The 26,331-nt window shown below is 38.7% G+C and overlaps 2 protein-coding genes across 3 annotated transcripts in view; one reads left to right on the top strand and one right to left on the bottom strand.

Annotated features, from left to right (window-relative positions):
* Window positions 1-19,307, top strand: part of znrf3 (zinc and ring finger 3) — a 92,220-nt gene extending 72,913 nt beyond the window's left edge. Inside the window, exons 3-8 of one of the 2 annotated variants that reach the window (XM_055161890.1) lie at window positions 5,744-5,818; window positions 10,360-10,491; window positions 12,365-12,472; window positions 14,972-15,139; window positions 16,287-16,389; window positions 16,469-19,307. In XM_055161890.1, the coding sequence (XP_055017865.1) occupies window positions 5,744-5,818; window positions 10,360-10,491; window positions 12,365-12,472; window positions 14,972-15,139; window positions 16,287-16,389; window positions 16,469-18,120 (2,238 nt within the window). In that variant the 3' untranslated portion in view covers window positions 18,121-19,307. Of the gene's footprint in view, window positions 1-5,743; window positions 5,819-10,359; window positions 10,492-12,361; window positions 12,473-14,971; window positions 15,140-16,286; window positions 16,390-16,468 lie in introns of both variants that reach the window. The other variant, XM_055161889.1, reaches the window with a different exon arrangement.
* A 150-nt stretch (window positions 19,308-19,457) lies between these two features.
* On the bottom strand, window positions 19,458-22,817 carry coq5 (coenzyme Q5, methyltransferase). Its single transcript, XM_020937946.2, has 7 exons — window positions 22,611-22,817; window positions 21,713-21,862; window positions 21,410-21,634; window positions 20,921-21,027; window positions 20,761-20,849; window positions 20,188-20,299; window positions 19,458-20,070 (listed from the first exon to the last, which is right to left on the bottom strand). Exons 1-7 carry the CDS (start codon window positions 22,810-22,812, stop codon window positions 19,969-19,971), a joined length of 987 nt encoding a protein of 328 aa, XP_020793605.1. The 5' UTR covers window positions 22,813-22,817; the 3' UTR covers window positions 19,458-19,968.
* Between the last annotated feature and the right edge of the window lie 3,514 nt (window positions 22,818-26,331).

The raw sequence follows: 26,331 nt of genomic DNA, 5'->3' as shown, positions 1-26,331 counted from the left end.
GTATAAAAAGTTCAAAGTTGACTAAAAGTAGAATCAATGTTCACATCAAAGTAAGATCATAACAACGTTGCATTTGCTTGAAACCACACGAACCATTGAAACATTCTGAAAACATACTGATCAAATAACACAATTTAAGCTAAAATATTGTCAGAGAACAAAAAAAATGCTTTGATGGAATAATTCAATAGTACAATTTATATTTAAAGGCCCTATATTACACAAATTGATTCTTGTGAGCTTTAAGACATGTTAGAATGTTGTTACCTCCTAAAAAACATACCTGGAGTTGTGTTTTGTTTCACTGACACACATTTGAGAAACCCTTTATTATTGGCCTGTCTACATTTTTAAAGCTCAAATGCTCTGCTCCACTTTGTGATGTCATGAAGAGATCATTTTCAAGTGATCTTCTGCAGACTTTTACCTTTTGTTTAGTAGAGATTGGAAGTTCAAGGGCTGAAATCATCCAAATGAATTCTAGTGAAGTTGTATGGAGTTTAAAACACAGTGAAACACTTCCTGTATTTCCACGTGACATCACAAGGTGGAACAGAGTGTTTTCATGTTAAATGTGTGAATGAACAAAACACAACTCCAGGTATGTTTTTGATGAGGAAAAAAATTATAACATAAATTAGAAGGATAATATGGGCCTTTTAAAGTAAGAGAAGTAATATTCCTATGAAATATATTTTAAAACTTTGTATGTTGTGTGTATATTGTGTGACATAATCAATATTTTTACACGCAGGCCTATAAACTCTCCTGAGATCCATGTGAGTGCTCTTAACGTTTTTACAGTTTGATTCCCTTGGCCACTCCCGGACCATAAAACCACATTACCACAGTGAAATCTCCCTCTGTTCTGTGCGTGGGGCTGGAGGGGAGATGTGTCACCTCTTTTCGCTCGCTGCAGTTCGCCCATGGGTGCATTTTTGTTGTCGTCAGGCAAGTCCACACACTGAACACGGGCCTGCCCCAGAGAGGAGACAAGAGAGGGAGAGGGCTTTCTTGTGTGAGCGTCTTACCAACAGTTATTAATTATTAACCTGGAGAGCTAACTTCAAAGCGGCAAACTGGTGCTGAATGGAGCTGTAGGGGGGAAGTGGGTGAGAGGGGAAAGCCCACCTCACTCTGAACCTGTAAAAGTGCAAAGTGGTCGCTCATGTCAAGAGAAAGTTTGTTTTAATTTTAATTACCTGTGATCGTAACGTATTCAGTTACCAGCTCAAAAGTACGTATTTCTAAAGATTACTGGAGTGTTCCCATTCTCACTTAGCCTGATTCATCAGCCGGTTCGTTTGCTCGATGGTAGGCAGGTACTTTTATTATTTAACCAATAATAATCACTGCTGTTTGGTCGTGACAAATGTAATGTGCCGCTAATGAGGTGGTATATTAAGCTTTTCCCAAATCCCATAGGAAGAAGGGCAATAACATCTTTCCACTTGATAGAATTCACCAAACGTTCTCTTTGTTCCAGACTTAAATCCTTGATCTCGGGAATCGTTGCCAGCACAGAAGGTATGGCTCTCCGCTGACTGGCTGGTGCCCGGACTTGCACTTCCGGTGTTCTTGCAAACCGTCTATTGTATTCCAATTCCTGACCTAGTCGCTGGAGAGAAATTAAACTGAACGCCAGCCTGGCTAATTCTCACTATCCAAAATACTCACACTTTTACAACATGTTCTAATTATGACATGTTCATTATCCAGTGAATGTCATTTTTTTCCCATTTTCATCTTAAAATGTCATCACTGTCACTGTCTGATAGTGTATTACAGCAGTTTTCTTTCTTTAAGATGAAAATATAATAATAATTTCAACAAGCATTTTACACAAACTTAAATCACACGCACCAATAATAAAGTTTGCCCAATTCCAGATATATTTTATAGCTGTATTTTAATTGTCTCACTTCTTTTTGACAAGCTGACTTATATTCTATCTCTTACTCTTACTTCCTGTCACAAGGTCTTTCCATGTGAATGCCATTTTGAGGACTTTTAGCCATTAAAAAGCCATTATACGATAAGAATTAATTGTTATGGTAATATGGATCATATTTTCATCACTTGATAGTATAATAAATATAGCACTTGCATGAGTAATAGTAAAGTAAACAAACTGTCTATTTTGAGTGCTTAATTCATCTCATACGCCGAATTAACTGACTAAATTCCCCATAAAAGAATTACCTATACCTTGATAATTGTAGAGTATCTAATTGAGACACATATAGAACCGGTCCTGGTTGTCATGTTTACATGTTTTGTTTCTCATTTACAATTAAAGCTTTCATAGAAGTCATAATTTTTATTGGTTTGGTTTGCCTCCTCCTTTAGTAACAAGCCCAGACAGTGACACAGCCAAAGCCTCGTCTCTCTAGGTTACAAACGCATACCTGAACTGGCTCATACACACTCAACTCTAGTACTCCTCTCCTGGATGACAGCTCATTTGTGCTTTTGAGGAAAAATAAATACTCCTTTGACACTCAAAGGGAACATGAATGCATTGGAAAACAATCCTGCAAAGAGCCTCTAATAGTATAACAACAAAGACTGAAATGGGATACAGGTACAGACACAAGATTCCGCTTTTTTACGACTTAATTGGATAATACATGGCAGGAGTAAATAGTCAGCTGGAATATGAATGTGTTTGTTTTGTTATTATTAGGCCATTGCTCATTCTGTATCCAAGCAATACTCTAAAATTTACAACATACTAAAAATATTAAGGGTGTGCAAAAATATGGAAAACTGTGATACTAAATTTGGTGATACAGTATCGTCACCATGGGCTGCTGTATCAATATATCACTAAGTGTATTTATTCAGGGTTTTTTTTTTGTGACCGCACTATAATTTTGTTGCTTATTTAGTGGAAGGACACTTGTTTATGGAGTTTTTGATGATTAAAAAAGATGTATATCATATTCATTTTGCACAAGTAGTGGTTTAAAAAGGAATTATTGTTGCTAAAATGTATCTGGTTCTTACAAAACCACAAAATATCACAAAGTATCATGAGTAATATCGATTATCACGTGTATCGTCATATTGTGAATCGTGAATCGTGAGTTGTAACACTATTTTCAGTGTGATAAGAAGACTGCAAGAGATTCCTTACAAGACTAGTCCTTTTTTAACTATGGAAATCTTGAAGTATTGAAGAACTATATTGGTGTGCAACAATGAAGCAGACTATTATATTAATTGTTGACTTTTCAAAACTATGTAGAAGCTGTCAGTCTGCATATTTGTACTTTTATTTGGTTAAAAAATGATTGAAATGTAATTGCTCACTTCTAACATACTCTTAAACTGTAGCTTAAACTAAAATGTTCGCCTATATTATGTTTGTGATTTGTGATTTGTGATCAAAGTAAAAAAAAAACATATTTTATATTGTCTCCTCAGCTGGAAACAAGAGGAAAAGCATTTGGGATATTAGTTTCCTGTAAGGTAGACTTCATTTGTCAACAAAATATTATAGTTAAGGGAAAGTTCTTGATAATTGTAATGTCTTTAGTGTTACCATGTAGTCTCGTCTGTTCTTCAGTTCTAGTTCTTTTCAGCAAAGGTCAAAGTTTATCTGATTTATTTATGTAATTTTTCAGTATCAGAACTTGTCCAAATGAGTATCTGGTTTCGATACTAGTCTTAGTAGATGGTATACTTAGATAGTATTGTTATACTATCTGTTATGTGTTGGCTGTGGATAAGACAACGTGCTGCTATGTGAATGACCAGCCCCATCGTGCGTGTTAGTGTCTGTAGTTAAATGTGTGTGAGTGTGTGTGTGTGTGTTTGTGAGCGTGTGTGTATTTATGTGTGTGTGCAGGAAGATCAGTGACAGTGTCCAGCCCAGTCACACCGCTGCTGTACATTGTCACTTTGATCTCTGTCTTCCCTTTAGTTATGAGCAGCGCTGGCCGCAGACCAAGGGCACTGCATAATTCCAGGATACACTCTTTCAGATCCAGTCCAAGCTCGTGCGGTGAGACTGTCTGAGCAGAGCCATGATAAAGTACAGTTTTTCTTTTCGTTTTTTTCATGAGAGGGAAAACCAATTTGGATTCAGCAAGGAGATACTTCAGCATGTGCAGATCCAAGCATTTCCTTTATCTCTGGCCTGATATCGCTGGAGCCTTCAGAAGTTCGACATAAAAGAGCCCCTTGTGTATAGCAGTGTGGGTACAGTAGCAGTCCTTGACAACTTTATTCAACTTTTCAAATAGGCCTGGGCGATATGGCAAAAGAAATCACGACTATTCTATCCCTTGTTAATGTGTTGTTGACCATTAACAATTTTTGATTATGTTTTCAAATAGATTTTTCTCATCTCTACAATAAGGCATTAAATATATCTAAACTGCAATCATTCTCTGGTGTGAAAAAAAAAAACACCTTGACACACATTCTTGAACGGGCTTGTCTATCCACAGACATGTAACTTTCCATAGTGGCTTTGCCTGCTTGTTTCCATGGAGATATGTTAAATGTCATATTATGTACATGCAGGTGACAGCTCCTCCACAGGAAAAGTTGTGCACCTTTAAGAATAAAATATATATATATCAGTCTCACCTCCAGATTTTTAACTCTTTTTAATTCTTCAAACAACATACTACATGCTGCTACAGTATTGCTTTATTGATACTTTGCATGACATGACGCTGGGGATGTTGTACATGTATGTCAAATAGTGTAATATTTAGGAGTTACCATGGTGACACAGTGCCCACTTTAGCAAAACAGAGTCAAAAAAGAAAAAATACACCAAATGAATTAAAACAACACAGCGGTCATCGTCTTGTTTAGGAGTTTAATTTTCAAAAAACTATAAAAATAAAATGTGCAAGTGACTGAAAAACTATTGGATGATGCTTATTAGCTTGTGACTGTAATGTTACTTGAGAGGGACTTTTTTACGCCACAAATCAGCTCTCCAGTTGTAGTTCCAACTAAATCAGTTCTTTTTGGTCAGATTGCGTTAAAATAAAGCAGAGATCTAAGTCTAATTAAAGTCTATGCTACAGTCAGCATCATACCCCCATAATTGATAACATTTAAAACACCACAACATGATAGTTTTGATTTGCAAACTTGATTAATCCCACAGCCTTTAATTCAAAACTGGATTGTGTAATAGTCCTGTTACATTGGTTTGCTTGAATTCCTAGTATGTGTGATAAGTCTAATCAGATTCATATTTACTGGGATGACTTCATGACAGAGTTATGGGCCACATGTGAACCACAACATGCTATCAGTGTGTGTGTGCGTATGTGTGTGCTTCAATACAGAGGATGAATACAGTGAGGTTTGGAAAGCATACTCCCTCTAGTGGCCTTCGCAGAAACATGGAACTGAGTTATGTGTGAAGAATTTTGGTTTTTTCCTATGTTTCCAAGCTTTGTAATATTAACTAACTTTGTGGGTTCTTTTTAAAAAACAATACAGTAGGAGATGAATTTACGTTGTTGACATGTTTCGACTAAAAAGAAACCAGAAAGTTAAAACGAACCCAAGAAGTTAATGTACAAAAGAAGAAGAAATGAACATTTTTTGATAAGCTTTGGATAAAAAGACTATATTAAGATGCTTTTGAATAGATAATTGATTAAAGGTGTAAAGAAAATGGTGGTTCCTGTACTGCTTTACCTCGTGATGTTTAGTTTTAGAGAGACAAGCTACTTAAAATCATTATGTTTTGTGTTTGTTTTCCCAGGCGAAGCGAGCAGTGCAGAGGGGCGCGACAGCTGTCATCTTTGACGTGTCTGAGAATCCGGATGCCATTGACCAGGTTTGTCTCCTCAGACACTTACTCACACTACAGAGGAGAGAGGCAGGATGTGGTGCAGAGGACTTTTTCCACACACCCTGCCCTAATCACTACAGTCAATATCTGCATGTACCCCTGCTTGTCTCAACGGGGATGTTATTGCTTTGTGTGGAATGTTACTCAGTATGGCATTAAACATATCTATCATCATGGAGATAAGTTATTAGCAAGGCACATAAAGGCACTTGCATGAACATATACTTTGTTTTGTCAGCAACAGTTTTTATACATACATTTTTAGTACTTTTTAAGGGTACACTCACAAAGATTTTGTCCTAGTTTGAATCCAGTTAGTCCTGATCTAGACTTTGTTTGGTCCTGGTCTAATCCTGGTCTAATCCTGGTCTAATCCTAGTCTAGTCACCTTCTAGTACTGGTTTGGTCCTGATTTAGTCCTGGTATAGCCCTAGTTTAACCTTGGTCTTGTCCTGTTCTATTCCTGGTCTAATCCTGGTCTAGTCCTGGTCTAGTCACGTTCTAGCCCTGGTTTGGTCCTGGTTTGGTCCTGATTCAGTCCTGTTTAATCCTGGTCTAGTCCTGGTGTAGTCCTGTTCTAGTCCTGGTTTAGTCTGGGTCTAGTTCTTCCCCAGTTCTTGTTAAGTCCCAGTCTAGTCCCGATCTAGTTCTCTTCTAGACATCTTCTAGTCCTTTTCTAGTCCTGGTTTAGTCTCGGTGTAGTCCCAATCTAGTTCTCTTTTAGTCCTTTTATAGTCCTGGTTTAGTCTCGGCCTACTCCCTGTCTAATCCTGTTCTAGTCCTGGTCTAGCCCTGGTTTAGTCCCGGTCTAGTCCTGGTCTAATCCCGATCTAGTTCTGTATTTAGTCTTTGACCTAGTCCTGTTTTAGTGATTGGTCTAGTCCTGTTCTAGTCCTAGTCCTGCTTTAGTCTGGGTCTAGTCCTGTTCTAGTCCTGGTTTAGTCCAGGTTTAGTCTTGTTCTATCCTGGTTTAGTCCCAGTTTTGATGTTGAGTGTGTGCAAGTGTGAACTGAGCCTGCAGCCCTCGGTTCCTTTGAGGTGTTGCTTGTGCAAAGGGGGAATGAATGAGACTGAGAGCTGTAAATAGACAAGGCTTTCACTGCAGTGTACCTTGTTGAGCTCATAATTGCGCAGGTAGCAGGCGCGAACACACATTACCTCATCCCTTAAGACTTTAGATGTGTCTGAAAGTTTGAGAACAAAGTTGTTAAAGAAAAACACTCACAATTCTTCTCGTCGCTACATACTTTTTATTATGTACACTGCAAAAAGGACTGTGCGTTACTTAAATAAGCTTGAAGTCACAATCGTGCTTTGTTTTATTTAGTTCGTTGATTGAGATTTAGAAAAAACAAGGAAAAAATATCTTTCAGTGGAGTGACAAAGTGGCAATTAAAGGAGCAATATGTCATTTTCGTGCCTATCGTGGATTAATTAAACTTTGTTATTATTACAAAAAGTCACTTAAAATCATGCACTGATCTGACCTGTAACACTCCAGGCAAAGCATTACCATCTCCATGGAGACAAACAGGCACCGTGTCCTCAATTATAAATGTTGCATAGTGCACCTTTAATAAGCCAATTAAAGAAGTATGAAAATTATTCTCAAAGAACAGATTGTTGTTTCAATGTTGTTTTAATGTTGTTTCAATGTGGTAAGGTAAGGTAAGGTAAGTTTACCTTACTTTACCTTACCTTACCTAACCCACAAGGGGACATTTCTCTTGGGGACGAAGTACAAAGGTGCATAAACAACAAAGTACAATACAGAAAAGGGTTGTCAAAAGTATCAAAAATCAAATACTAATCAACTATTGAAACTAGTATTGCAACTAAGGCAGGTATCAATACTAAAAAAGTCACATTGACAAGACAGAAATTAACCTTTCCTGAATAGTATAGTAGACCACCTAGACTAGTATACTCCCATGGACCACTATGGAATCTACTTGGATGACTAAAGTATTACGTAGATATAAGACCACATGGTAATATAAAAGAAAGTACTATGATTTAATGCTCAGAATCACATCCTATTGTCTAAAGAAAGAGTTTTTAGCTGTTATAGTTGCATCGGAATCAGTGTCGAGCATCAAGTCTATTCTTAATATCAAAGTTTTCCATTTTACTATCGTTAGAAATAGCCTGAGAAAAGTCCAGAATGTAGAAATACTCACTAGATAAATCTAAACTATAGTAATCAAAACTACTCACATCAAAATAAATATACCAACCCCAAGTCATTTTAACTCCTGTAGTTATTTTTACAGTGTACATAATGCGTAGGTTTGTGTCTCTTTGTAGCAAGAATTCTCCCGCGGTATTGCAGTTCGCTGCGCCAGGCCTGGACTTGTAGTTGCTTGGTTTCTTCCTCGGTCTCTTCGCGCTCCTCGTAAAGAGCGGAGGAGCACAGAGATAAAAGGGATTGCGAGCGGACCACATGAAAGGAAGCTGTGTTAAATTCCCCTGAAAGGCTTTTCCAGTCAGGGCGGCTCAAGAAGACAGCACCCACAAGGCCGAGGGGCAGGGGGAGGAGCCAAGGCAGTCAGCAAATTATTAAGATACAAGAGCTGGAGCTTTTTGTCCAAGGGAAACTTTTTTGGAGTATGAGAAAGTTTGTGTAACTACTGATCTTTGACTTCAAAACTGTATAAGTTGTTGGTATGAATATGTGACCAGGTCTAGATCAGGATTAGACCCGGAGTAAACTAGGACTAGACCAGGACTAGATCTAATCACATATTCGCAAGAACTACAAGAACTGGAGCTTTTTATCTAAGGAAAACTTTCTTGGAGTATCGAGAGAAAGTTTGTCTAACTACTGATGTTTGGCTTCAAAACTGAAAAAGTTGTTGGTATGAATATGTGACCAGGTCTAAACCAGGGCTAAATCAGGACTAGACCCGGACTAGCCTGGACTAGACCCAGAGTAAACTAGGACTAGACCAGAACTAGACCTAATCACATGTTCTCATATCACTCAGCAAATTATTAAGATTCAAGAACTGGAGCTATTTGTCTAAGGAAAACTTTCTTGGAGTATCGACAGAAACTATTGATTATTGACTTTGAATATGTGAAGGTTCTGGTTATTTGTTTGTTTTCAAAGTATTAGTAGAAGTAATTGGTAATATGTATGTTGTAGTAGAAGTAGCCTTATAGTAGTACAAGCCTAGTAGTAGCCACATTGTTATCGTAGTTTAATAGCAATAGCAGTAGCAGTAGTAGCAGTAGTAGTTGAATGTGTCATAAAGTATAGGCCTCACAGTGTCACTAGTAGTGGCAGTAGTTCATGTAGTTGAAGTGGAGGGAAAGGCAGTAGTGAAATTTGTTGTTGAAGGACTTTTTGAGTGCAAATCCAATCCTTTTACTTGATTTCATGTTCTTTCTTTTTGCGTACAGAAAGTACACTCTCTTTTCTTGACTTGTGTAGCACAAGTGTGACAGCTATAATTTGCATTGCTGTCTTCTTTGTCAAAAGCCCCAGATCTCCACGCTTGGCGGCAGATCAAACAGCCCACTGTCTATACTTTTGAAACCAGAACATCGCTTATTCCACTGGGGAGCATGACGACAGCACGAGAAATAGAAAAGCGAATATCCACGGTATTTCCCTTGGGCTTTTCAAATTACAGATTCTGAGAGGGAGCAGAGACGAGAGGAGGAGAGTCGCAGAGCTGTCCTTAACCACAGTTTCCATGGCTTCAGCCCTGAGGAGGAGGTTAAAGTTCGCGGCGTCTTTAGTTTGGTCAAAGAGGAGAATGCGCCCCTGGGCTGTCTCTGTGTTCCCTTCACTACTTCACCTGGTGTTTCTCAGCCCAGCCGTGAAGAACAAGCTAACTTTGCTAACTTATAACATGTTACACTTTAGCCACGTTTCTTTAGCTGTGACTGAACACAGAAGGGAAGCCTGTTGGGAAAGAACTACAAAGCTGCTGGGGCTTGTAGTTCTGCATACAAATGTTCAAGCCTGTGAAAGTTGTATATTATTTATTAACTGTGATTATTGTTTTTTTTTTTGTTTTTTTGTCCAAACCTCTAAAATATTAGTCTATTTTGAGAATATGTTTTTAAAAAACTTTGGTAAAGAAAAGTACAGTTCAGGTGACTTCAGAGTATTGTTTTGCACAGTGTGCTTTATAATGTAATTTTGACTTCTTCAGTCATTATAACATGAATAAAAAAATAACGTTTATGGGTCATCTTTAAATGCAGATAGCTTTATCTCATTAATAAAGTTTTATATTAAACCCTGATCAGAAATGCCACTAAAAATTGTACTTCAAAGTTGGCAGCAGTAATTGAGCACTTTTTTTTTTTACCATGTTTTACTTTTACATGAGTAGTTTTTCACATACTCTTTCTATCAGTGCATTTAAACATAATAAAACTAAAATGTGTGTGTTATTGTACCTACAAGTTACACTGGCCCAAGTTTTATTCTCAATGTTCATGAAAATGCAGTATATGTATTTATATTGTGATAATAGATCCACTAACTGTCCCTGTTGTGTTGTGTGCAGCTGAACCAGGTGGCGGAGGACCCTCTGAAGCGGCCGGTGGTCTATGTGAAGGGAAACGACGCCGTGAAGCTCATGAACATTGTCAACAAACAGAAAGTGGCCCGTGCTCGGATCCAGCACCGCCCGCCCAGGGTAAGACCAGGGACTAAGCGGTATTATATTTTGTAGTTTGTGTTTTCTATGAATTTTCTACTGATAATAACGAATTAAAACTTTATCAGTCGTGAATTAAAGAGCTCATATTATGCTATTTTCTGACCTATGTTAAACTGTTTCCTCATCAAAAACATATCTGGAGTGATTATTTAGGCTGAGTATGTCTATCAAACAGAAAATATTAAAAAAAACACTCAAAATTGTGAGCTTTGAGACATGTTACAATGTTGTTATCTCATCAAAAACATACCTGGAGTTGTGTTTTGCTTCACTTCCACGTTTGAATAACCTTTTATTATTGACCTGTCTCCATCTCGAAATCTCAAAATGCTCTGTTCCACCCTGTGATGTAATGTAGTTGGAGTTTTCAAGTACCTTTTACCTTTGTTATGCAGGATTTGTGTGTTAAACATGTGTAAATGAAACAAAACAAAACTCCAAGTATGTTTTTGATGAGGAAACAACATTATAACATAGATTAGAAAATATTGTAATATGGGAGCTTTAACAGTGAGTAACAGCTTGGGGATAATTTTTTCAAACCCCGCTTAGATGTGAAGACAAACCCAAATTCCAGCTGTGAAATGTGAGAGCTTTCTTTGTAGTGGGCCATAGCCACTGCCCTCGGGCTTAAGACATTAGCACGGCGCTGCTACAGATGGATATCGGTCATTCAAAGACCTGTTTGTTTGCTTGGAATATTTGATAAGGAAGCTCCACTCCACGAGGTCAAATAACTCAGACATAATTAGGGCCCAAGAGAAAGCTGATAAGAAATGTTACGGACCGAAAACTGCCACAATTGGTCCTTTCTGTGTCTATGTAATAAATGTCTAAATCAGTGTCAAGAACAAGCTGTGATGGGAAGAATCCTTTGAAAATATATTTAGTTACAGAATACTGAATACCTGCATTACAGTGTATTTTGTAACTTGTTCTGATACATGGTCCAGTCAGAGTACTGGATTCTGAATACACAGAATACTTTTACATCAAGTCGCATTAAAATTATAGTGTAAATACGTAACATTATTATTAGGATCAATAACAGATTTATATCTGTTTCTCTGTTTTAAAGAATTTCACTGACTGGAGAAGGAAAAATCACACATGCACGCACCAGAAGAGCACTGTTGTCTGTTTTTCTCACTGACTATGAGCATTCTGTGACCAAATCCTGTCATTTTTTTTTTTTTTCTTTGATTTTAGAAAAGTAACTGTGTTCTCAGTACCATCAAATGAAAGAGTAACTTTACCAGACTACAGTTACTCTAAATTAGTATCCAGTTACTTTCCAACACTAAAAACAGGTCAAGTTAAGACTGAAGTATAGCAGCTCTCCCCAGTTTATGAGCCACCAAAACACATTAGTGCATGGCGTGCTAGCTTCAGGTTTTCATTTGTAAACGGATCGTTCTATCAACACCAAATGACTAGCACAGTGTGTACTACCAAAATGTGGTTACGTGCTTTAGGTCAGGGTATTGATTTATAATACAATTCATTTGAGGAATGTAACTTTCTTAGACCAGATGCCACTTATCAAATTTGGATGAAAGATTAATGTCTCATAGTATTTACTTAATTGGTGTTGTTTCAATCAAAATGTATTTTTGGGATTATGTATTATAATAAAGTCTAATATTCACATAATCTTCCTTGTTATCAAAATTTTGGGGAGACACGTAACACACAGCCCAGTGACCCCCAGCAGACTCTACTTTGAGAACCAGTGACTTAGAAAACAGGGAAATAGGGAACACATTCACAGTTTAACTTCAATGTACACACGTTTGATAATAGAGTACCACCATGTATTTGACACATGTATTTCTATCTCCCACAGCAGCCTACTGAGTACTTCGATATGGGCATCTTCCTCGCCTTCTTTGTGGTCGTGTCGCTCGTCTGCCTCGTTCTGCTCATCAAGATCAAACTGAAGCAGAGGAGGAGCCAGGTACGACAACAAAACTTACTCTGCTTTACTTAGAAGAGACAACTTTCCTCATCATTAGCTTTCTCAGAGTTGTATTTTGATTGATTCCTGCATGTTTGAATAATCGTGTATTTAAGGCTAGAGTGCACAGAAATTTCTATTTTCACTTACCCACTGTCTCCTCCCACTGCTCTGTTTTGGTTTAGGGTCCATCACCAGAAAAGTTACTTGATGCACCTTTTAATTCTAGCATTTTTGACTCTAACATGGCCATTTTGCAGTTAGTTAACTTGTTATCCTGGGAGAGATTGGCCTGTATTGACAAATGAGTCTCAGGTGGAGGCCTAAGCACACCACTTGAATGTGAATTACCATTTAATTAGGGCTAATGGGCATTAAGCATTCAGAAATCGTGACTCCGCTTAGACCTGGGAGAGGAGGTGTCCCGCGGGGGCTGTGGGAGGGTAAGGGGGAGATGGGTGTCACAGCGGCAGGCAGTCACTTCCTTCTGTGGATAATTAAGAGCAGATCACACCAGGAGCTCTTCACATAAACTGCGTCATCCTGAATCTGAAATATTAATGAAGGACTTCTGGTGTGCATATTTGTTTTTATTCTCATTTGATTAAAACTGTGTAGATTAAACACAGTGCAGATTAAAGTGTAGATTAAAACGTATTAATTCTCCATCTCTGAACTAAGCCTGTTATGATAATGCATTTTGAAGTATGATATATTACTGAAGATAAAATAGACTTTAAACGATAATATTGAAATTAATTTATGACACTGACACAATAACCCTAAAGCAAAATGACCTAAAGCAGGATTATAATTTACAATATAGTTAAAAAGAAACACAAACTGCAAAAAATAAAAGCCTGAGTTCTTCTCTCAAACAGAAAACACCCTGTTCCACCTTGTGATGTCATGTAGCAATACAGGAAGTGCTCCACTGTGTTTTTAAACTCCATACACCTTCATTAGAATAATTTGGATGATTTCCACCCTGGAATTGCCTGAACTACGCTGAACTGAAGGTAAAAGGTCATTACAAGGTAGAACAGAGCATTTTAAGATTTGAAGATGCAGACACATTAATACTAAAGGGTTACTCAAGCATGTGAATGAAACAAAACACAACTCCAGGTATGTTTCTGATGAGGTAACAACATTTGCACATGGCTTAAAACTCACACAACTCACAAATATAGCACTTTTAACTGATTTGATTGTGAATTAACTCTGCTCGGTTTTTTTTCAGCATGTGGCGTTCATAATAAATGATTAATAAACTTCGTAAATAAATGGCTATCCTTACAAATAAATACTTAACCAATATTGACATTAAAATGACCGTATATGATGGAACTGATTAAAAATATTGAAAGGGTTAGTCTTGGTTCATAGCCTCTCAAACAGAGAAGCCCTGTCACAGATGGTATAAAGCAGGGCCAATAACACATATTAGCATCTACATATGACACTTACAAAATAATTATCCGGGGCAGGCAGCACTGCATAAATTAAAGTGTTATTTTTTCCCTGTTGAGTAGAAAACTCTAATTTCTGAATGTTGTTATGATTTCACTGTTGGAACAAGTGTCTATATTAAGATGCACTCTCATTTTAATCATTAGAATTACTGCTACAAACAATTACATGAAATCAAATTGTTATCATCAGTCAGTCAGTATCAGTATATGAAAGCTGAAATATTTGGGGGGAGGACTCAATACTTGTATGTTGTGTGTTTCTTTGCACTTGTGGTTAAAGGTCCTATATTGAGCAAAATTAACTCCTGTGAGTTTTAAGCTGTGTTAGAATGTTGTTAAATCATCAAAAAACATCCCTGGAGTTGTGTTTTGTGGTTTCATTCACACATGTTTGAGTATCCCTTTATTATTAGTCTCTCTGTGTTTTCAAATCTTAAAATGCTCTGTTTCACATTGTGATGTCATGTAGTTGTAGTTTTCAAGCATTGGTTCAGTCGAAATTGACAATTCCAGGGCTGAAATGATTCAGATGATTCCAGTGAAAGTGTATTGAGTTTGAAAACATACATAGATACATACATACAACATCATAGCTCTTCCTGTTTTCTCTTTTAAAGAAGAACTCAGGCTAAATATGCAGGATTTGTGTGTTAAACACGTGTAAATGAAACAAAATACAACCCCAAGTATGTTTTTGATGAGGAAACAGTGCAGTACAGGCCCTTTAATGTTTTTGTAGCACAACAAGATTTGAGCTGTTGAGGGTTAAATAACTAACTTCAATGACTCCAGTTGACTGCTTGTGAATTTTATTGTGTTTAATAATCAAATATAATTGTGTTTGTTCATCCACTATGAAGGTAGATAAACCTAATGTCATACTGAGGAATATTCTGTACAAAGCATTAACATTTCTGTGATAAACAGGTGGCAGACCTTCCATCAGAAGTGTTACATAGTGTGCCTAAATATAGATACCTATAGATTAAAATCCTCTTGACATTGATTGTGCCTGTCTCCTTAGAGCTCCATGAACAGAATGGCCATCCAAGCTCTAGAGAAGATGGAGACGCGGAAGTTCAAGGCCAAAGGGAAGGTGGTGCGGGAGAACAGCTGTGGGACCTCGGACTCTCTGAGCAGCAGCTCCACTTCGGACTGTGCCATCTGCCTGGAGAAATACATCGACGGAGAGGTGAGAAGACCCACGTGTTGGCTCTACCAAAGGAACCAATCACAGCAGAGTCATTAAGATTCCAACATGTCATACTGCACTAGATTTGAACATGTACTGACCTTCTGCGTAATCTGGAGCATACCTATGTTGCCATGATTCTTTGTTCTCATGGCTCTTAGATAGTTTTGATAAAAGACCGTAACCTTAACTACAATTTCAAAACCTAATCTTAACCATAATCTTAAAACAATATCTTAAAGGTTCTATACTATGCAAAATGGACTCAAAATGCTCAAAATGCTCAAAATGCACCTTGTCATGTCATGAAGCAGTTTTCAAGTTAACATCATATTGTCCCAGCAGAGGAGGTTATATTTTATGTAAATGCAGGTTATTTTCTCAACCCTGTCAGCTGAAATTTAGTATTTTTCATGCTTATTCTGTAACATAGAACATAATGCATCATGTGGACAATAGCATGGAAGTCCCCTGATGTGAGTGAGAGAGCCCTGCTTCTCTGGCCTGACGTGGTTTCCTCCACCTTGTAGATATTTAGTCAAGGCTTTGAGAGCACCTGGAGAGATAACGGTCCCAAAGAGCTCAGTGTGTGATTGAGCTTCCTGTTTTCCCACTGGCCTCCTTTAATCCCAACTCCATCATTCTATCTGCTGTGGTCTTTGGGGATTCAGTATAATGCTGTACACGTCCTGATTCAGGGATGCTGCAGGGACACAAGCCCAGGGGACATATTTGGGGCAAGAGTGGGTATTGTTTTGTTTCGTCAGGGATGTGTCTTTTGGGTAAGGAGAAGAAAACAGAACAAAGCGCGGCGCCACAACTCACGGAGGAAGTGGTGATATAAAAGGCTCAATGGCATCAAAGCCATTTTTGAGTCTCATACCTGGCAACAAAAGCCCGGGTAAAAAAAGAGTAAAAAGATGAGTCACACGGTACTGAGTTTGTATTCACAGGTCTGCTTCTGCTGTGCCCTGACAACTTTAATGCCAGCTCTCCATTTGAATACAAAACACATTCTTTCATATCAAACAGCTAGTGCATCCTGACTTTTTTGGGTCACAAAGTGAATTGGGAAATACAGTAGTAGTCATATAAAGGATAGCTACATGTACAATTTATAACATAAATGTTTTGTCACTGTTTGCAGGAGTTGCGGGTCATTCCATGTGCACACAGGTTTCATAAGAAGTGTGTGGACCCCTGGCTGCTGCAGCATCACACCTGCCCCCACTGTAGACACAACATAATAGGTAAGTCAACAAAAACTTTTTTACATTTTTATCTCATTATACAGAACTATTTATAAAGATTTTCCTTCTGTTTTTATAGAGCAAAAGAAAGGGGGGCTGGGCCCAGGTTGCTTGGACCCAAGTAACCCAATGCATGGGAGGCAGCAGAGGGTTGTGTTACCTGTCCATTATCCTGGTCGTGTTCACCGGGCTGGAGGAGTCACCGCCTACCCCACCAGGACCAGCATGGACCCGCACGGGAACCCCATCACAGTGCTCACAGTGGACCAGCACCCAGACCCTCAGGGCATGTATCCACCCCAGTCCAGCTCTACCTTTCTGCGGAGCTACCACCCCGCCCTGCACCTGGAGCACTCTCTGGGGGCACACCACTGTGGGCTGGAGCACCGTGGGCCCCCTCCATATGGAGCTCAGCCTCATCACGCTGCTTTTAAAAGGCCCAAGTTCCATGGACGCAACTTCTCCCGTGCAGCGTGCTTCTCCCAGTACGAGACTATGTACCAACACTACTACTTCCAGGGTCTGACCTTCCCCCAGCAGGATGGAGTCCCGGGACCAGGAGCAGGGGCCATGTCTGGGGGAGGGGCCCATAAGGGACACCATAGCCGGGCCTTTCAGCAGGGCCTGCTCTACCCCACAGTCGTCCATATGGGACCCACCACATCATCCCGGATAGCAGAGAGCGGCAGTACATCCGGGTTGAGCTGTTACCATGGTCACCGCTCCATGTGTAGCGGGTATCTGGCGGACTGTCCCGGGAGTGACAGCAGCAGCAGCAGCTCGGGACAGTGCCACTGCTCCTCCAGTGACTCCATGTTGGACTGCACCGAGGTCAGTAATCAGGGCGTGTACGGCAGCTGCTCCACCTTCCGCAGCTCTCTGAGCAGTGACTACGACCCCTTTGTGTACCGCAGCAAGAGCCCGTGCAGGGGGGCTGCTGAGGCAGGGGCCTGCACCAGCGCTCCTACAGATGAACCCTCAGCCTCTCCGGCTCCCCACCAGCTCCCACCTGGGGGGGACCACACCTCCAGCTGCAGTCTGGAGCCCAGGGACAACACTAGCACTACCTCAGCCTCTGCTCCGGAGCACGAGCGGGGCAAGGTCCAGGACGAGTTAGGAGAGCATGGGGTGGCGGCCTGCAGCTGCTGCTTCGACGTGCTGCCTCCTAATGTGGAGTGTAAGGGGGCGGAGTCTGAGCGCGGAGGGGCTCTGGCCTCTGGACGCTGCCATAGAGCAGGAGCAGACTTTCAGAGCTCCAAGAACTACTACACTGAGCACATGTGCCCCTCAGCAGAGCAGGGCTTTGAGGGCCTGCCCTGCTGCTTCTACAAAGAAATGAAGGTTCACAGGGCGGCTACAGGACACTTCTCAGAGGACTACTCTGTCAATGTGCAGTACGCACACGCAGACTCGGACACATGCTCTGCACAAGGCTGCTGTGAACTTAACCAGAGAATACCCATAATTCCAGAAGACACAGACTGTGAACTGGGCTCTGTGTCAGAAACTCAAAGCAGTTTGCTGCCACCTAGTGTCAAAATGGAGGCAGAGGTTTGGACAGGAGAACAGCTTGAGCCCAGAGAGGGTCTGTACACAACAGGACAGAGGAGTCGGGGACAGGCGTACACTCAGGAGGACGAGACACATGCTCTGTTCCATCCTCCTCTCTCTGCTAAGCCCAGTACGTCGGGTAACAGTACTGCAGTCAGTGAGGGTGTAGTGAAGATATGAACTCTACTGTGTCTTCACCAGTGTCAATCATTTAAACCTGGAGTTGCCTTGTTGCTCTCTGAGCTCTGAATGTTATCATCTTAGATGTGTGAATTTCTACTGAAATGGCCTGTCATTTCTACATATAGTGTGTCAAGTTCATTCCTGTGGCCACCTCACAGCACCAAACTAAATTTGAACTGCAGTCATGAACAGATGTTAAATAGTCATGAATTCTTATTTTCTAGAAGGTCTATTAAAGCAATATTTATTAAAATAAAAAGTAATTTGTCATGAAAACATCTGCATAAACAAATATATTTTACATTGCCATGAAGCATAAACCACATTTCACATAGTTTATATGGACATAGCTATACCAAATCAGACATTTTTTATTTACTTTTTAAAAGCGCAGGGAAAAGGGTCTACATTTTGTGACCCACACAGTTTGTAATGAGAAGCTACATTGTCTAGGAGAAAGCATAGTAATGTGAATGCAAGGCTGACACTGTTCTGTTAAGTATCATATAGCTAAAGGCATTACATGCATGTCCAGCTGTGGCCTGTAAGAGATGTGCCAGAATAACCTTAAGCCTTAAGATGGTGCTCCATTTGTAGCCCCATGTACACACACTGTCCCCTCTGCAGAGCAGTGACTGTTAATGACACTGCTCCTTCTTCAGAGCAAGGACCGTGTGTGCAGATGGTGTAGCACCCTTTAATGCTGCGGCCACTTACAGATGTCCTCCATGAGATGTGTTCTATCTATGGTATTTAAAATGTAGTTTGTGTCAAGGCCAAAGGAGAAGACTCACGATTCATAATGGTTCCTAATTTACTGTGACTTTGTATTGATGCAGTTCATACACACTACAATGTATCCGTTTCACTAAGTCAATGCTGTGTCATTCATGTCTTTGTTTGTCCTACAGACTGTTTTATACTGTTTCTATGAAATACACATTCTCTACACAGAGGAGAACCTTCTCAAATAACAATATTTAAGTTAACCCAGTGCTGTAATCATGTGAGAATGAGAATCTAATCTTGCCTTTTGGATAGAGATATATACCTACTGCAAATAGAACATTTTGGGGTACTTGAGTCACTATTTAATTTTTGTTATTGTTTCTAGCACTTAAAAAGATTAAAGTGTACAAAATTAATATTTTTAATTTTCTAAGAATATAATTATTTTCTGTCATTACCATTACAAATGTTTAAAAAGGCTAGAAATCAATCTGTGTATATTTCTGTACGTGTATAGCAACACATTTCATAAATGGAAATATGTTCTCTGAATATTTATTTACTAATATATTTATCTTTAAGCCATGTCTTATGTTCAGAGTGTATGGACGTTTGAGATGCTTTTTATTGAGAAAAATCACTAACATAAGACTTTGTATATACATGGTAATTGCACACAAGACGATTAAATCTTTCTGACCAAAAACTGATTTTAAAATTTTAGTACCATACAGTTTTGTAATCAAGTGTACAAAGATCTGTAAAATATACAGTTTTATTCAAATATGTTGTGGCTGTCTTTTTACTTTCAAGTCAAATGAAAATATACAATGTTTCCATTATATACTTTAATTATTTAATTATTAGATGATGAAGTAGACATTTTTTTTCATATTCTACATATATAAAATATTGTTGTTTTGAGACTATAGACCATCGAGTCCATTGTCTTCAACCTGACAGCAGAAAATCTAAGCCAGTCCTGATCCTGGTTAAATCAGAAGTTTGAACTGTTCATTATGGTTTAGTCCATTGTAAACGCAGGACCTCCATCTTTGATCCAACATTCCGGGACAAGACTGTGTAGTGAATGGAGAGATGAATCTGCTTTGCTCCTCATAGCTTGAACCCAGAGTGAAGAGCAACAATTCCGCCTGTCAGGTTGTGGTAGCTCACACAGTAGAAACCAGCATCCTCTATCATAGTCTTGAACTCCTCCTATACAGCAAATACATAGGCCAAATAATGCATCAGAAGCTATATTTGAATTTGTTACATGTTGGAAAATATTTAATAGAGACACTATTTAAATGTCAATGCTGCAGAATTTATTACCTGGTCTGGGAACCGGCGAATACTCTCTACCAAATACTGGTAAGATTTCCAGTCTCCAGCAATAACTTCTCCCAAAACAGGAATTACTTGGAAACTGTAGGCGTCATAAATCCTAGTTTGTGGAGAGAATATTAAAGCGAAGTCAAAAAAATACAAAATGGTGATTATTTGATGCCAAGAAACCAAAGTACGGTAAGAAAGTTATATTTGATGTCTTCTGTATATATCTAAAATGTATAAAGTAATAAAAAAAATAGAAGAAAAAAAAAAAACATTGAATGAGAAAGTAGGTCCAAATATTTGACTGGTAGTGTATGTACTAAAAGGAAATAGATAATAACAGTGCTTGTCTTTTGTATTTCAATGTGCAACATAAACATAAATGTTATTTTATGTGTTGCAATGTACATGTAAATGGAATTGGTAGTGGCAGTGTAAGAGGAGGGTGAAGCAAAAAAAAAGTCCAGAAGAGGGCAGTGCTGCTTTTTTGCTAGAATTACTGTTATGTATTACGCGATCTTCATATTGTTTGTGATTACAAGTAGGACTAAAAATTAAGACTTTTGTGCTTACTTTGACAAAATAGGATTAGACACTTTGCTGAATTCCAAACACATAAACCTTCCTCCTGGTTTGAGGACCCGCTGAGCCTCTAGTAGAGCCTGAAAAAGCAACTGAATTTATTGGCAAATAATGCTCTACCAAAATATTAAACACATATCTGCTGACTTACCTGCTCTATGTGAGTTACATTACGAATTCCAAAGGCTATAGTGTAAATGTCAAACTCATCATCACCAAATGGCAGCTCCTCTGCATCTCCCGCCACCCAAGACAGGCCTGAACACAGGAAACATGTACAACCAGTGAGTGATCTCTTAATTTTCGCTTTCATGTTCTGCATTTACCCATTCTTCAACAAGTATCAACCCTTTTAGGAGTACACATCTTGACCCAGGCTTACTCAGGAATACTTTGGCTGGAGGTTTGCCTCTTGTGCATGTTTTATATTTATGGGAGAAACCCACTACTGAGTTGTTTTTATTTTACATATTTGTGCTGTAGCTGGTCAAATAATTAACATCTCTTTGGAATAGTGAGTTGTTTTTTGTTTTGTTTTGTTTTTTTAACTATATGGAGATTATGTTTTATTGTGTTAGTGGCATAAAGTGGTCTTCAACAGTATTATTAATAGTCATATTTGGCATATAGACATCCTTACCAGATGTGATGCCCATGCTGTCAGCTTTCTCTTTGCCCACTTTGAGCATCTCCTTGTTGATGTCACACACCACAGCTCCGGACTCCTGAGGCTCTGCTCCTTGCTCCTCAGAATACTTGGCAGAAATCTCCTGCCAGGATGGTGTCTGCATGGCCTTCACCTCTCTCCTCCTCATCTTGTCTTCCTGGGACTTGATATATTCCAGAAAACGGAAAGCAATGTCACCTTCAAGAAAGAGCAAAACATTTAGAGCAAAATCAACAGCACAGAGGATGTGATTTGTTCATTTAAATAGTACAGTACCAGTGCCTCCTGCTACATCGAGCAGACGTGCCCCGGGCTGTGGGTTCATGGCGTGTAACAGGAGGTCCTTCCACAGTCTATGAATGCCCAGGCTCATGGCATCGTTCATCACGTCGTATTTCTGAGCCACATTCTCAAACACCTGGTAAACTGTCAGTGAGTACATTTATATGGTCAGAAAAAAACAAATAACCCAATAATTAGATCTAATTATTGGTGTGTGTTTACATGCACAAAAGGAATCTGCTCATCAAAAACATCTTGTGAAATATGTCAGAATTACTCAGTTTTTTGGAGTAAATGCAAAGTAATCTTGCTCCTCATGCCCTGATGCGGTTTCTGTCGAACTAAAGGACAGGACTCAGAGAAATATGCGTGTTCTTTTTGTGACAGGGGGTTGTGATGCTGTTGAATCTGTTCTGTGCATATATCACGTTGGAGGTGGTTCAACTTTTCAGAGATTATATGAGTGCAGGTCGTATATTTGCAGGTTTAGAGCAGCTCTTAATTTAACAGCAGTCATTTCCCTCATGTACAGTCACTTTATTTATGTCGGCTCCGTTGTAATGAAAAGACTGAAAGGTTTAAATAATTCTCATTAAGACTCGCGCAGTTGTGGAGGTGGTGCGCTTGTTGTAGTCCGTTTTCTGGGAGTTGTAGTTTTGACTGTAGCTCTCGCCGCTGGTTTGGAGGATCCGGATCTACCTAAAGCAGCCATAGCTCCTTCTCCTCCTCACTGCTCCTTCCTACTCCTTGGCCCTTATAGTTCACCTCAATACGTAACTCTCAGAGATCAGCGATTGGGAGAATAAAGGAGGTATATTCTGACAGAGTCATAGCCTGTATACGACTGAGCGCGGTGTCCTTTCCTTGTGTAAGCGCGGTGGTCTCCTCTCACCTTTCTTCGCCTTCTCCTCCTCCAGCACCGTCTCAAAGCCGAAATGCGTGCTCCTGCCGCCCGCTTCATGGCTCAGACAGCGGCAGGACTGTGCAGCCCTACAGTGGATAGACCCAGGCGACACTCCGCTGGCAGAAATGTAAACATTTCTACGAAAATCACGGAGAATTCTCCGTGCAAACAACTTGATGGAGGCGGCCATGATGACAGGCCAATGTTTATGCCGTCATGTGTGCGTCATAAATATGCGGTGGAATGTTTTGGCAGCTGTTGTTAAAAAAGTTATTTAAAAGTTAAAAGTTATTTAAAAAGTTAAAAAGTAATTTTTTAAAAAGTAAAAATTTATTGAATAAAAAAAATATTAATTTCTATAGATCATAAAAAATATTATAAAAACTAGTGTCTGATCTAGAATAAGATGATATTGCACTGAGGACAGTTTCTACACTATTTTCCCTTGTGGATCAGTAGTTTGTCTGAGTTTAAGTCTATTTTGGTTGCAGGATCCTTAAAATTTTGAGTATTGGTTTAGAAAATATTGTAGGCATACAGTACCCTACCCAAATACTGTAGTATAAAATATGCTCATACTAATTTAGCATAATTCAAAATAATAGGCCAATCTTTTATCTTCCTAAAATATCAATTATAAACAGGAAGCTTAAACCCATAAGAAGATAAACAGTTTTCAGAACGATGCAAAGGTGGGATTGTTGCCATAGCAATTGACTATTCTAAATAAAATAATATATTATGAAAGGGAGCATATAACAGGGAGCTGAAACATAGTAGTGATTTTTATTTTATTTTATATAAGCTAATGATTGTGTGCAGAATAGATGTGAGTAAAATGGCATAAATGTGGATTTATTTTGCTATGTTACATAAACAGCAGCCTACCTAGACAGACGAAACCTTAGCTCACAAAACGTTTTTACTACTTTACATAGATCACCTTGGGACAAAAGAAAAAAAAAGAATAACAACAAAATTATATTCCCGGAAATACACTAAATGGTTTATTTTACTGACCTATCAAAATCATCTTTGAAAATCACAGGCTACTGTACATAAACTTCTGTCAGCAACATAAAGCTACAATAATACACGAAAATCTCCAGTATTAAACAGGCCGACACACGCTTTCAAAACACTCTGAAGGGGATGACTAAAATGCTCTGGGGTCATAGACAACATTATAGAGCGAGGAGGATCAAAACAGACAAGTCAGTGCACAGCCAGTAATCCAGATTTATATGCACACAAATCCACTACAGTCACAGAGGCTAATTCTACCCACATCAGAAAAAGTTCCATAATGCAGTATTACTTACTTACTGCACATAGAGAGTTGCATAGTTTTAAATTAATATAGAAAAATGGCAGATATAAGCATATGGGAGTATATTGTTTCATAAATTCTATTGTTTAAAGATTGCATGTTTTGTGATCTATGTTATAATGTTGTTTTCACCTCACAAACATACCTGGAGTTGTGCTTTCTTTCATTCACACATATTTAACACACAAACTCTGCATATTTATTTAGTTTTTCTTTTGAACAGAAAACACACCAACCACACACCATACTCCACCTTGTGATGTCATGCAGGAAGTGCTCCACTGTGTTTTTAAACTCCATACACCTTCACTAGAATCATTTGGATAATTTCAGCCTTAGTTTTGTTCATCTCTACTGAACTAAAGGTAAAAGGAACTTATAATTTGACATTACAAAGTGGAACAGAGCTTGAGCTTTTGAGCTTTTTATCTGTAGTGGGTTACTCAAATGAAAATAATGAAATAAAACACAACTCCATGTGTGTTTTGTGGCTTAAATAACACGGCTTAAAGCTAACTGTACTCAGTCTAGTGTAATATAGAACATTTTTGTTGTACTAAAAACACCAATTTCTGTCTTTCTTCACATATTATCATGCAAATGTACTTACAGGCACAGTATGAGAGACTAGTCAAAATGTTTACAAGAACACTCTGTCTGTAACTTTATGACAAGACATATCAAAGGTATATTGTGATAATACTCTCAGAAAGTAAAAAAAAATAAATAAATAAAAATAAAACTGAATGTGATTGCTATAATCTGCCATACCAATTAGCCTACTGCATTGTACAAAAAGAAGCTTTAGTCACATTTGAGGGGTTAATGGAAGAGTCGCTGTCAAAAAAACAATTACTCAAATCCTAAATGAATGTTGTCTTGTTGTTTGCTGTAAAGTCAGACCCAATTCATTCAGTTGCTAGTATAATTCCACCAGGGGGAGTAAGAGTGCCTTGTGTATAATTTGGGGGTCTGCTTTCAGTGTAAATAAATTCATAAGTTTCTTTATTGATCACAACCTCTCTGTATATTTACTTAATTAAGTTGTAAAAATGTTGACTGTTCTTCTCATGCATTGATTCAGAGAAAATTATTATTATTACCGTTTATATTGTTGCTCTTTGTTATTATATTATATTGTGATGTGTGAGCTTCTGTGTCCAAATAATTTCCCTTGTGGATCAATAAAGTTTGTGTAAGTCTAAAATGTCAGTAACAAAGATGATTTTGTGTTGATGGTGGTTAAATCAACTGAATGGTACTCACAGATAGCATAGACAACGAGAACAGAGCAAGCTTTACTGTCAGGAGGGGCTGGAGGATCAGTGCATTTGAGATTGATGCGAATAAATAGAAAACCAAGAGAGTACCTGGCAGCACTGCAAGATTCATAGCAATCACTTTGAAAGACTGTAACTTAATTTCCTCTGCAAATTACAAAATACAGTGTCTCATTACAAACAAAACGAATTAACCCTGTAGTTTAGACTTTCACAAACATGTTCTGAAATGCACGGGATTCTTGTGATAGATAAGCAGCTCATATTTCAGTCTCTCTGAACTTTTGAACAGAATCCCAAATCTAATTATTACTTTTAATTGCTTTTCAGAAAAATCATAGTTGGATATTATCTATAGGTGTAGCCAATTGTCCGCAGGGAGATGTTATTGCTATACCTGGAATGTTCCACTGTACAGTAATTGTATAGCTTGTCAGTTTCCATGGAGACTAACAGGCAATGCCACCAGGCCAGGTTACAGGTCAGATTTGTTGAAAGGCAACCCCATTCACAGTAACAATGCATGTGTTTTAAGGTATTTGTGAGCACTGTAAACACCCATTCCGAAATAAATACAAAATAAATCATTTTAATGTCATACTGTGGAACATTCAAGGTAAAGCAATAAGATTTCACTGAAGAGAAACAGGTGGCAGATCCTCTTCCAGAAAAATTGCATAGTGCACATTTAATACATGGTCCATGACACAGGGGATAACATGGAAACCTATAGGCTAAAAAAAGGCCTACAGAAATGCCCATATGGTCCAAGAAAGCAACTCAGCAACTTCTGGTAATGAGGCAAGACAACTCACCCCTATGTCACCACATGTTTTAACTAAACTAATGTGTTTCCCAGACCTTTTGTTTTTTTGTTTTTTTTTTTTCGTGCCAGTTATGACGTGAGGATGGAGAATTACGGGTCTCCAATGATCAATAGGCCATTGCATTTTACAAGAAGCGCTAATAAGTTCATGTTGTATAAATTAGCACACATTGGTTTTACACATGTGCTTCTATAGGAGGATTAGGCTAGTTAACATTTCTCGCCAACATATTGCAACCATCGCTGTTTTTTCTCTAAGCATTTCCAGAGCAG

The sequence above is a fragment of the Boleophthalmus pectinirostris genome, unplaced genomic scaffold, assembly GCF_026225935.1.
Source record: "Boleophthalmus pectinirostris isolate CB_2022bp ecotype Guang Dong unplaced genomic scaffold, ASM2622593v1 HiC_scaffold_4, whole genome shotgun sequence".
In the NCBI taxonomy this organism is placed as follows: domain Eukaryota; kingdom Metazoa; phylum Chordata; class Actinopteri; order Gobiiformes; family Gobiidae; genus Boleophthalmus; species Boleophthalmus pectinirostris.
This window is presented reverse-complemented; position numbering and strand designations above follow the sequence as displayed.

Excerpts from the sequence above, each read along its gene's own strand:
- coq5 (XM_020937946.2), bottom strand. The coding sequence starts at position 22,812 with ATGGCCGCCTCCATCAAGTTGTTTGCACGGAGAATTCTCCGTGATTTT. Across the intron at positions 21,863-22,610 it reads GGAGGAGAAGGCGAAGAAAG|TTTACCAGGTGTTTGAGAAT; the intron begins GTGAGAGGAGAC and ends ACTCACTGACAG. Across the intron at positions 21,028-21,409 it reads CAGCATGGGCATCACATCTG|GCCTGTCTTGGGTGGCGGGA; the intron begins GTAAGGATGTCT and ends TCCTGTGTTCAG.